This window comes from Ailuropoda melanoleuca, chromosome 2 (genome assembly GCF_002007445.2).
Source record: "Ailuropoda melanoleuca isolate Jingjing chromosome 2, ASM200744v2, whole genome shotgun sequence".
Classification (NCBI taxonomy): Eukaryota; Metazoa; Chordata; class Mammalia; order Carnivora; family Ursidae; genus Ailuropoda; species Ailuropoda melanoleuca.
Genome location: NC_048219.1, coordinates 83,374,801 through 83,387,014, shown reverse-complemented (window position 1 = coordinate 83,387,014; position 12,214 = coordinate 83,374,801). Strand labels below are relative to the sequence as shown.

Genomic DNA, 12,214 nt, shown 5'->3' with positions numbered 1-12,214 from the left:
AGGGCGTGATCCAGGTGTTCTGGGATCGAGCCCCACATCAGGCTCCTCTGCTGGAAGCCTGCTTCTTCCTCTCCCACTCCCCCTGCTTGTGTTCCCTCTCTTGCTGGCTGTCTCTATTTCTGTCAAATGAATAAATAAAATCTTCAAAAAAATAAAAAATAAAATAAAGCATCCATTTCAAGAAGATATGTGTAATGCATATAACAAAGAATTCAGTCAGAATGTATAAATAATTCATACAAATAAGAAAAAGGAGAAAAACCCAAAAGAAAAATTGACAAAAAATGTGAACAAGCAACTCAAAGACTAGGAAACCCAAACAACCAATGTTAAAAAAAAAAAATCCACCTCACTAGTAATCAGGGAAATAAAAACTAAAATTGGCATCAGATCAGTAAAGATGTTTAAAGTCTAACAATACCATGATATATGAAGATGCAGGTAGGAGTGTAAATTGGTATAACCATTCTACAGACAATTTAGCAAAAACATTTTGAGTCAACGATACACCAACTTTACAACTCAGTAGTTCTATTATTAAGTTTTTACCATGGAGAAAAAATGGACTATAAGTCATAAAATGGACCAAGTGAATAAAATAATTGAACCACAGCCCAATTATCAACATACATAAATTGTTAAGAAAATGTTGAGCAAAAAGAAGAACTTGCAGAATGATATATATGCTTAAGAACATGCAAAACAGTGTGTAATTATGCATTTATATTTATATAGATAATTTTATCATATATGTTATAAAAGTATAAAATCATACACTTGAGAAAGACAATGTCAAACTCAGGCTAGAGGTTTGCCTCAAGAAGAGTAATTTTCAGCTAAAATAGGAAAATGTTAACATTTTAAATAGCAGCTACAGTTACATTAATATTAAGACTTTTATGTATGCATATAACTCTTTTAAAAAATAATTGATACAGAGAACTTATACCAGATATCAAAACATACTATTATAAAACTATGAAATTAAAACAGTGTAGTGCTTTGGGGAATAACCAGAAAGATCCATTGGGGGGGGGTTAAAAAAAAAAAAAAACAACTAAGCACATACTGGGATATATTATCATTTATTTAAGTAATCCCCTGTTGACAGACATTTAGATCATTTAAATATGTCATGTTATAGTTTCAGAAGATATTCCTGAACATTTCTTGGTGCAGTGATGTCACGCTTTCCCAAGAATAAATTCTTAGAAGAAGTGCTGAATCAAAGAATATGCACTTTAAATTAGCTGATACTACCAAATTGTTCTTCACAAATATTCTATTAATTTAGACCTACAAACAGTCTAAGTGCAAGAGGAGCCAGTCACTCAATGTTCACTGCACTCGAGGTATCACCAATCTTTTTAAGTACTCTACTTGTTCAGTACAGGGAAAAATCCAGGTCATGAAAAGGTAAATGTTTACTGATGTGATCGTTAATTAACAGAAAAATTATTCACATTTATTATTATATGCATAATAGATACATACCAAACAGATATAAACCTTGTATTAGATGCCACCTTACTGCCAAGTAATTTAAGAGGTCATGTATGCACATATAGCTTTATAAATAAACTTACAAAAATAACCATAATATAGCTATCTACAGAGTTTCGGATACATAAATACATACAGTCATGCCAGATCTTAATTGGTGGGCATATTTTTTTCAGATGCCAGAGTCTAACTGCTGACTGAAAAAGCTATAGAACATTGCACCTTACTTCCAGATAACACAGTCTGTATTCCAGAAATGCATAAATAAATGACATAAATGCATTAGAAAAAAAAAAGGAGGAAAGATAAGACAACAACCTACCTGAACCCTCAAAAAATGCCAATGACCGAAATGCATACACCAAGCTTCATTTAGGTGAGACGATATCTCTAAGACCCATAGAATCTGACTCCAAATATGGTTAACATTTAAAAATGATGTTAATATCTGAATCTAAGATTTAAATTTTTCAGTAGTGTCCAAGTCAAAATTAATCTTCTATAATCCCCATACTTAGTATAATGCTCAGCACATAATAAATACTCAAAAACACTTGCTGAATAAATGAATGTGACCAATATTCTTTAATGGTAACATCATTATCACAAAGGAGAGGCTAAGAGATCTGCGTGATAGAAGTCGATTTTATAAATACGTAAATGTCAAAAATGTAAAAGGAAAAACAATATACACTTTGTTCTTCGTAGTCTCCAGACAACTTCGTATCCTTTTGTTTAACTCATTATATAACTTGTCCCTAAAGTTCTTGTTAAGGTATGGGGAATTAAAAAAACAGACACTTTCAACGGCATCTCTCAATGTTAGGGTTAGGAAATCAAAGAAAATTTGCATCAAGAGTAGTAAGATCTGCAGCCTGAATTACTCAGGGACTCATTGCTTTCCACAGCATCTATCCTAAAGACTTAGACAGCAAATTAAGAGATGGAATTGTTAACTGAGCTTAAAAATGACACCTGAAAATACTTTTGTCAATATACCTATTACCTTCACTCGGGCCAGCACATAAAATGTTCCAAAAAAATGTTCAATAAATTATACTTTCAAAGAATATAAAACAGTATTTCATTCACTGACACTTTTTAAATTGGTACAAATTTCATTAAATAATCGTAATATTATAGAAGTCAATTACAGTCACATATGAAATGGTTTTTAACCTTTATTTTTATATATAAAAATGACACTGCTAATTCCTATTTGGAACACATTTTGTTTTCACAGTATTTGTAATATCTTAAAGTAAATTACTGCACATTCTTCAGTTCCCTACTTCATGAAATTATTAGTATTTCACATGTATGAGTTGGAAGGAATCTTTAAAGATTCAATCAATTCCCTCATTTCATAAATAAGGCACAGGGAAGTGAAGCAGCTTATTTAAATATACTCCAGCAAGTAAGGACAACGCTGAAACTAGAGCCCCTATCTCTTAACACTGAGCCTGCTGTTCTTTTAAATATACAATGATGTCTTCCTTCTGGACTACATAAAATTCCAAGACAGACCATTGAAATGAATGCCCTCTGAAGGAGACTTTTCTTAAAATAAATCCTAAAACCTAATCTGTAAATAAATCTCCAGTGCATTCTTCTTATAGCCATGTTCTAAAAGGAAAAAGTTCCAGCAAAGGTTCAATGGCAATCAAAATAAACTTTTCTGACAGAATTTGCACAATTACGGAAAATAAAAACAGCAAATGATTGTCCTGGCCAATTAGTATGTAGCATCAGCCCCAAACCATAAGCTAATTTTTTAAATAATTTTCAAACAACAGTAAACAAAACATTTGCCCAGTTAATTAACATTTACCGTGTACTACTGATTTCAAAAAAAGTCCTCCTTCTCTGTAGGGGATAAGTTCCAAGACCCCTAAAGGATGCCTGAAACCACAGATAGTAACAAACCCTCTATATTCACCATATTTTCCTATACATAACTATGATAAAGTTTAATTTATAAATGAGGAATAGTAAGAGATAACTCATAATAAAATAGAACAATTAATAAACATTGCGTGAATGTGGTCTCCCTCCCTCTCTTAAAATACCTTATTTTACTGTACTCCCCCTTCTTATGATGATGACTGTGATGACAAATGCCTATGTGATGAGGTGAACGTAGACGTCGTGACCTAGTATTAGGCTGCTACTGACCTCACACGTCAGAAGGAGGGTCATCTGCTTCCAGAGTGCAGCTGACCCCAGGTAAATGAACCAAGAAAGTGGAACTGCGGATGTGGGGGCACTACTGGAGATGTTTAATTTCTCAGGTGCCAACTTTCAGCATGATCTAATTTTATAGCTTTATTCGTAAAAATCAGGTTAGTAATGCCTAACTTACAGGTCTGACATAAAGACTAAAGCTTAAATGTATGAAAACATTTATCACATGCTCTCCATTGTTTTCTTCCTTTATTCCTAAAGAAGGAGAAATTCAATGTGGGGGCATGCAAAAAAACTTAGATACATTTATAGCAATAAGTGTGTTGTAGATAGGGCCAACAGGAATTATTCCCTAATTTTTTAAATTATTTTTTATAAAGGGCCTTTATTAAAGACTTTATGCTTTTCACTGGAAGACAACATTCCTCCTACTTTTGCATCTTACCTCTCAATACCTCGTGTTTTTTTTTTTTTTGAAAGATTTTATTTATTTATTTGACAGAGATAGAGACAGCCAGTGAGAGAGGGAACACAAGCAGGGGGAGTGGGAGAGGAAGAAGCAGGCTCATAGCGGAGGAGCCTGATGTGGGGCTCGATCCCGTAACAACAGGACCACGCCCTGAGCCCAAGGCAGACGCTTAACCGCTGTGCCACCCAGGCGCCCCTCCTTGTGTTTTGTTTACACCTTCTCTTAGGGAAATTGCCACCTTGCCATACACATCATTTATTCAACAGGTATACACTTTTATTAAGGGCCAAATGTTCTTCAAGCACTGGACATATAAAGATAAATTAAAGACAGTTATTTGCCCTCGAGGAGCCCATGCTCTTTTTAGGAGAGACAGAGAAGTAAGCAAACAGACTGTAAATATGCAATCACAGACATACATGAGAAAGATAAAGTACATGGGAAAAACACTACCTACAGACAGGGGAGGTAAGGGAATAAACCCTTAAGTGGATTTGGGCAATATCAGCTGTAATGGATAAATTAATATTAACAGAACCTTGCAGATCAGAAAACACTATAAGGAAATAAGATTAAATGCAAATCACTCCAAGTAACTAAAGCATAGAATTACAATAAATAATGCTGATAAAAAATAAAAGCTAATTTCAAACTAAATGTCACAGAGACTACATAACCTACATAAGACAATGTTAATAATTCAGAAGTAATATTCTTAGATTGTTTGGTCCTTTAAAATAAGAAAATCCAAAAATATTAATAAGAGTACAGAAACATTTCAAAGCCCTAGAACACTTATAAAACCCAAGAGAAATTTTGGAAAGGCTATTATAGCTCTTAAAGTAAATAAACAAACTAATGCTTGAACAAATTTGATTTCCTTAAAACATTTAACTTGATCCAATAAATACTGTTAATATATTAACATTCAACTTCTGGAGCACCAACTCCCGGAATTTCCAACACTAACTGACCAACATGAAAATCAGAACTTATACCTTGGCATTCTGCATTTTAACCATACCATTCTAATACTTTATTCATTTCTGAGAAGAATTAAAAATATACTGATATATTCAGTGATTTGATAATGCTGAACCAATAAAAGCAAGGTCACTGTCACTTGGCCTAGGATCAAAATTCGACTTTAAATAAGAATATACCAAATGTCATCTGGTAGGCAGTACCAAATACAGCCTCTTCCAAATCACTACCAATACTTACCAAAGATGCAGAAAATGATGAAAACTCAGACTATCAAAGAAATAAGAGCCATCATGTCACAATTTGGAAGAATTCTTTACTAATAACCATACTTAGATTGTACGGAATCAAGCCTTACATCTACTCCAATAATAACTGATCTCAGAGACCAAGGGTCTGTCCCAATAGGAAAATGGGACAGAGACCTCCATACAGTCTGAGCACTCACTGTTCAACTTGCCTTTCCCCACCATCTCTTCCCCATTCTTACCTTATCATCTAACTAGTCAGGTTCAGTTGCTCTCCAGGAGAGCAACTCCTGGAGGATGGGGGAAGTGCGTGGGAAACAGAATGAAAAACTGTTTTCTAAGTGGTAATGGACAAGACAAGAAGAATCTCAGTAGCTGTCCATGCAGCCAACTGTACTCTGAATTTAGGAATCACATAAAAATGTACTCTAGCACCAAAACAGCTGAGAGGACTAAAGATGCTACTATCACAGCAGAGCCGAGGAAATTACACCGAGAGGTACACAGATCAACTTGCTCTCCAACTACAGAAATGGAAAGGGTATTCACTCAACAAAAGTAAACAAAATCTATATACATATATACACATACAATCAAGGCATCTACATCAGACTGTTGACATATATCAAGTACAACCAGACATTACTTTATTCACATCTGAGTAAAGGGAAGTGGGAAAAATAACCATGAGCCAAAGAGGGTAAATACATTACAAGGGAAAGCCCAGCATACATAAGAGGATAAAATGATGTGGCTCCCCAAAACACAAGCAGAATGCCCTAAAAACAGGATAAGGGGGGAAAAGGCATGGAAGAGAGATGATAAGGAAGGATATTAAAATTAAAATGACAGTAGTGAGATTTAAAATCTCTACTCTTGCAATAAAAAGCAAAACTGAATCAAGCAAAAAATGCAAATCATGACATGAAAATCTTGAAAACGCACACTGCAATCTGGACTAGACACATTTCAAGTTCAAAAGTGACGTGTCATTAGTGACTAACACATTGGCCAGCACAGGGTTACAGTGACTACCTCTAGTACAGTGTCCCACAGCTAGTTAGTAAAACCAAGACGCAACTTCAGGTCCTTCTAACTCCAAAGCCTGTTCTTTCTGTTTGAGGAAACTATCAGAAGTTAACATATCTTCAAGTATTCAACTTAAACTAACAAAATCCTGACTAGAGGATGAAACTTATTGGCAATTCAAATAAATGTTTAAAAAACAAAACCACAAAGTCCATTTATGCAATGCCATTATATAAAACAAATGTCAGTTTCAAAAATGAAAGAAATTAGTAAGAAATATTTCAACTAGATAGGTCTGTTACGTACACAAATTGTGAACGTGATACTTTATGTATATCAGTGTACATTTATAACAACATTCATGTGTTTTATGACCAATACCTGTTTTGGTTACCTTGAAATCACAGATGCTAAAAATGACTGTCATCAACATCAAACCATGCACTTTACACTATTACCATCTGAAAACTATGGATTATTTGTGAACCACCTAAAAGAAGGGAACATACAGGTTTTTCATGAAAATACTTTATCTTAAATTCATGTAGTATCAATTATATAAATTAAAATATTAATTCCGTATGATATATATTTCTCAGTAATCCATAGCCATATCACCCAGAAACTGGGAGTTATCCTGGACTCCCTCCTCTTCCTACCTTAGCCCCCATATTCGATCAACTATCGATTTCATGAAACACCACATTAACAACTCTTGAATCAACTATTCTTCTCCACTAATTTCTCTCCTTCTCCATTATCACCACGGTGGTCTAAGCCAATCTCTTCTGTGACCTAGACTCTCCTAATTTCCCATTTCCTCCTGCTCCTCTCCAATCCAGTGTTTACAATGCAACCATAGTGATTATTTAAATGTTTAAAAAATGATTATGTCATTGTCTTGCTTTAATGAAAACACTTCACTGACTTTCCATAGTACTCAGGATAAAGACCAAAATACTTGACTACAGACCCTCCAGGATCCTGCCCAGGGATTTCCAGCTCAACAACAACCAGGTGAAACGCTGATTCATTAGATTTACTTCTCTGGCAGCTTAGCTGAGTGGCAGAAAATGAAGAGCGCATGCCCCTCTAGAGGGAGTAGCTGCTGCCCAGATCCAGCTCAGGGCTGCCACCTGAAAATACAGATTTGGGTGTTGCCAGATCCTCCAATTCTTTCAAGAGAAATCAGAAATCCAGACTTTCATGTGAAATCTCCTGATATGTGAAGGCTCGCAATTCATACTTTTGAACAAGGAGGCCAAATCTGACCCCTCTTGTCGTCTCTTCGCCGAGCCCCACACTGCTAAATCTCTACACCAGCCACACTGAACATTTCTCAGATCCTCAATGATGTCAGGCTTTTTTCTTAGGGTTCTTGCACATGTGGTATCCTCTGCTTTGACCACTTTTTTCCAACATCTCTACTTCACTTACAGATCTACTTGTTCTAAGTCTCTGAGCCATTCATTGCTTCCTCAATGAAACCTTCCCCATTCCCACTGCCTGCCCCCCTCCCACAACCCCAATCCACAGGACGAATCATGCCATTATGTGTTCTGAGAGCACTGAGTACAGCTTCGTAACACTTATCACACTTTGAAAATAAATGTATTTATTTAACGCCCACCATCCCCCTAGAAGGGAAGCTCCATTGAAGCAGGGCCTGACACACAGAGGACATGCAACACACATTTGTTGCTAACTACTTTGGTTATAAAATGTTCCTTTCGACAAGGTTCGGGTACACTTTTAAAATATTAATCTGTACCCAACTTTTCAGAAACATGTACAGTATTTAAAGTAGTCTCAAAATTAAAATTCAATTAAAACTATAATCGCCAATAACAACTGCTAATCTTTACTGAGCACTTACTGAATACTAGGAAATATTTGAGCACTTTCCATGTACCATCTCATTCACTACAACAATCTGTAAAGTAAATGCCAATGTCATCCAGAGGAAGCAGCTGAGGCAGAGCTTAAAAATTTCAAGATCATACATCTAATCAGTGACAAACTCGGGCATAAATCATGCAGTCAAAACTCCAGAACTTAAGCACCTAACCACAATACTAAATTAACTCATTAATAAAGAAAAGTCAATTCAACAAGTACCCCTTAAATACTGTGAATAAGAAATAATGACCATGATTCATTTTCCATTACTTATCCATTAAAGTAAGGTTCCTCATCCTTCTACCCTGCACCCTTCTACATACACACAAAATAAATTATCAAACTGTATTTTTCAAATCAAGATTTTTTTAACCACACCCAAACTAGGTATGATTTTAGCACCAACTAGGTCTGTTAAAATATTATCTTTCTGAATGATTTTTAAATGAGTTAATGTTTCTACATTAGCTTGATGTTTTATGTCTCATATTTTAAACTTAGTATTTGACCTCTATTTTGAAATGTATTTCATTGCCCACGTTAGAAATTGCTACAGACTGTGCTTTCAGATATGATAAGCAACAACCGATAACATACCAGCAAATATAAAAATAAACTGATATAACCACAGAAATATGTACAGAGGTAATACAGGGATCCCTCTTCATCTGAACCCTTACTATTTGAATCCTTGCTTTCCAAAATTTAGGAACTAAGTAGATTTGAATAAATTCTCACATGTATCATTTGCTACCCGGGTTCTTACTATCCAAAACTCACGATCTGGCTCACAATCCCTTACTATTAGAACTCAATAACCAACCAAAGCTCCCAACTCAGGAACCCAACAATTTTGGGTAACAATACACAAAGCATATGCATTCACAGGTTATATAAATTTAAGAAATCTTGTTTAAGAGAGCTAAGTAGGCTTTTTCAAAATGTAAACAAGATGGACATACCTGTATTCTCAAAAATCTTTTTTTTCCCAAATCTTACATTTTAACTACACTTAACTGAGAATTTTTCTGATGAATGTTTTTAAACTAGAATGTTCCCATATACTGCATATTTTTTAACCTTTAGGCCACACTTAAGATATAAACTGTTTAGTACATGACAGACTAATGTAACGATAAGAGTTAAATAATGTTAATGTGTGGCTCTCAAAGAAATCTGAAGCCAGTCTTAACACCCTTTACTTTCAAATATTTATCACAGTTTGTATAAAAATCATGGGAAATAAGCTTCTCCAGGAAAACAGTACTTTCAGTGTTAATTCTTCAGCAACATATTTCACAGATCACATCAGATTTTTCTCAAAGTTACAAGAGCAAAGGGCAAAAAATAAATGAAACTCATGCAAAAGAGTACAGAAGTTGAAAATGATGGCAAAAAGTCCAAATTTAGTTACAAAATAAAGGCCTGGAACAATTTGAGAAGTAACTACTCCATAAGGTTCAGCCAAAAGTCAAAGAATCAGGAAGCAAATAATGAATTAACAAGATTGAGAAAAAGGAAAAACCAGCTGTCGTTACAACACTGCATTATCCCAAGTATTTAACTGAGCCTCACATGTGAACCTAAGCTATTTCAAAAACCTCATGCTTAATAAAAAGTTAAAACTAATGTCAGTTGAAAACAGAATTCAAGTGTATGGGTTTTTTTCACATACTCAAAAATTATTTTAACAGGAAAGCAGGTCAAAACAAACAAAAAAAAATGTAGGTTTGAGAAAAATAAACTACTTTCCCAAACTCTTCTTTTGACACAAATTGCATAAATGATTTAAAGAGATAGTCACTAGTGCTCGTATTTTATCCTAATTTGGCTACACTCACCCAAGAGCTCTCCTCAAATTTGGTGATTTGAAAGCATGTGAACCCTTTCATCAACCAAATTGCAAAAGTTACTTGACACACTCCAACCCACATATTAAAAAAAATAAATAAAAAATTTAAAAACATAACCAAATCTTGCTACAAGACACAAAGTAAATGACTGTAAGATTCAATGATACTTTTTAACTGATTTCCATATGGAACACCAAAAAAGATTCCCTGAAAATAACAGAAATCGGGGTATTTTTGTATGCTAAAAAAGGACAGGTATATTCTGCCCATAGTTTGTCCCTAAAAAGCTAAGATTCACTACTAATCTTTAACTACAAACTAGAGAATAAGAGCCCTTTGGGAGAGAACAAACTCATAGAAACTGTCAGGATTCGATGGGTCTATTTCACAGGGTGGCACTACGAATGCAACACATTGTAATAAATAAAGGCGCAGCGATGTGACCACTTCTTTAAATTTTCCTACCTCCCAATTGTTCACATCAGACCTAACACCTCTGAGCGCAAATGTTTCTCCTACATAAAACAAAGGAGCTGCACTTCAGATGGGGCTCTAGGAGCCTTTCCAGTCCACAGTTTTATGCTACCGGTCTTGAAATAACTACAACTCTAAGGACTCAGAGAAAATTACATCTTCTGGGTAAAAAAAAAAAAAAAATTAAGGGAGATTTGATGCAATAAACCATACCTTGCTCTGCCAAATGTTAATACCAAAACTTCTGAAATAAACAAACCTGTGTCTATGTTCATCAGGTCCATGGATCAGGAAGACTCCAGGGTTTTTAGCCCCTTTGCTGGCATCTACATGAGGAATTAACACATCTTCCAAACCCAGATCAAAGCGTTTGTGTTTTGAAGAGTCTGGAAGGAAGAAGAATGCCCCAAAACACAGGGTGATGAAGGCACTTAGAATAAGGAGGAGGATAAACTTCTCGGAAAGTCTCAAGGTAGCCCTGTGATGTGGGAAGGAAGGCGGCCCCAGGTTCAGAGGTGGTATCCTTCGTCCAGATAAGGGCAGCAGGGCCGGGGTAGTCATCGTTTACGCTCTTGGACAGAATATTTTATAAAGTTCTCATCTTATATCAAATGTACAATACATTGAACAGTCTCCAAAATCTTGGCAAAAAATGGAGAAACTCAAATTGCTCCTCTTAAAGGACTGTTGTGCTTTTTAATAGGGCACCTCTTTCACGCTCGTCCAATTACATTCAGAAACGTGTGTGGCCCCCACACGATCACTAGTTTGTGTCCTGTGGTATTTTCTCTGCCATTTGGTTTTCAGTACCTCATCGAGTTACCACAAGTCTCCTCTTCATTCCTAAGAGTAGATGAGGCAAGCAACACTGCAGAAAGGATGCAAGGTGGGGTCTTCCATTCTGGCACCCCAGTGAGATGCTCCAATATGGTCTCCCGCCCTAAAGGGGAGACTGACCAGATCCGAGGAGTTGCAGAAGGTTCACTTAACTACCTCTGATGCTTCGGTTCCAGAACCTCTTCACCTCGGTGGTGGAAAAATAAGGGGCTCCTCGGAAGTCGGCCAACAGGGAAGGAGGGAGGTCTCCCGCCTCGCCGAGAAGGCGAAGCGGCGGCGCCGGGCGAAGTCGCGGGAAGAGGGTCTCGCACGCCCGCCCCTCCCGACACCGCCCCCCAGGCTCCAGGCTCCGGGGAGAGCTCCGCCGCTGCCCCCTCGACGGCCGGCGCGAAGGGCATTCGCTCTCCAAATGCCTGCGCCCTCGCGGCAGCCGCCGCCGCCGCTGTTGCTAGCGCACGGGTCTGGCGAGGAGCGGAACTTCCTCCTCGGGCGGCCACTGAGAAGCCCCGGCGTGTGCGGGGGGAGGGGAGGCGCGGAGGCCGCCCCCGCCCGGCTCCTCCTCCCGCTCGCCGCCGCCGCCGAAGTTAACCCCGGCGCCTGCTCCCCGGACGAGGCCGCCGCTGACCCCGCCGCGCCCGACCGCGGTGACCGGGCCCCCGCAGCTCCGCGGCGTGGGAAGAAGCCGAGCCGCGGCCCCTCAGTCCGAGAGCCCGGGGCAGGCGCCTGCTCATTCC

At 37.3% G+C, this 12,214-nt stretch overlaps 1 protein-coding gene across 1 annotated transcript in view; it reads right to left on the bottom strand.

Annotated features, from left to right (window-relative positions):
* The window catches only part of MAN1A2 (mannosidase alpha class 1A member 2), a 189,996-nt gene extending 178,756 nt beyond the window's left edge, over positions 1–11,240 (bottom strand). Inside the window, exon 1 of the mRNA XM_002924539.4 lies at positions 10,903–11,240. Coding sequence (XP_002924585.1) covers positions 10,903–11,204 — 302 coding nt within the window. The 5' untranslated portion in view covers positions 11,205–11,240. The remainder of the gene's footprint in view (positions 1–10,902) is intronic.
* Between the last annotated feature and the right edge of the window lie 974 nt (positions 11,241–12,214).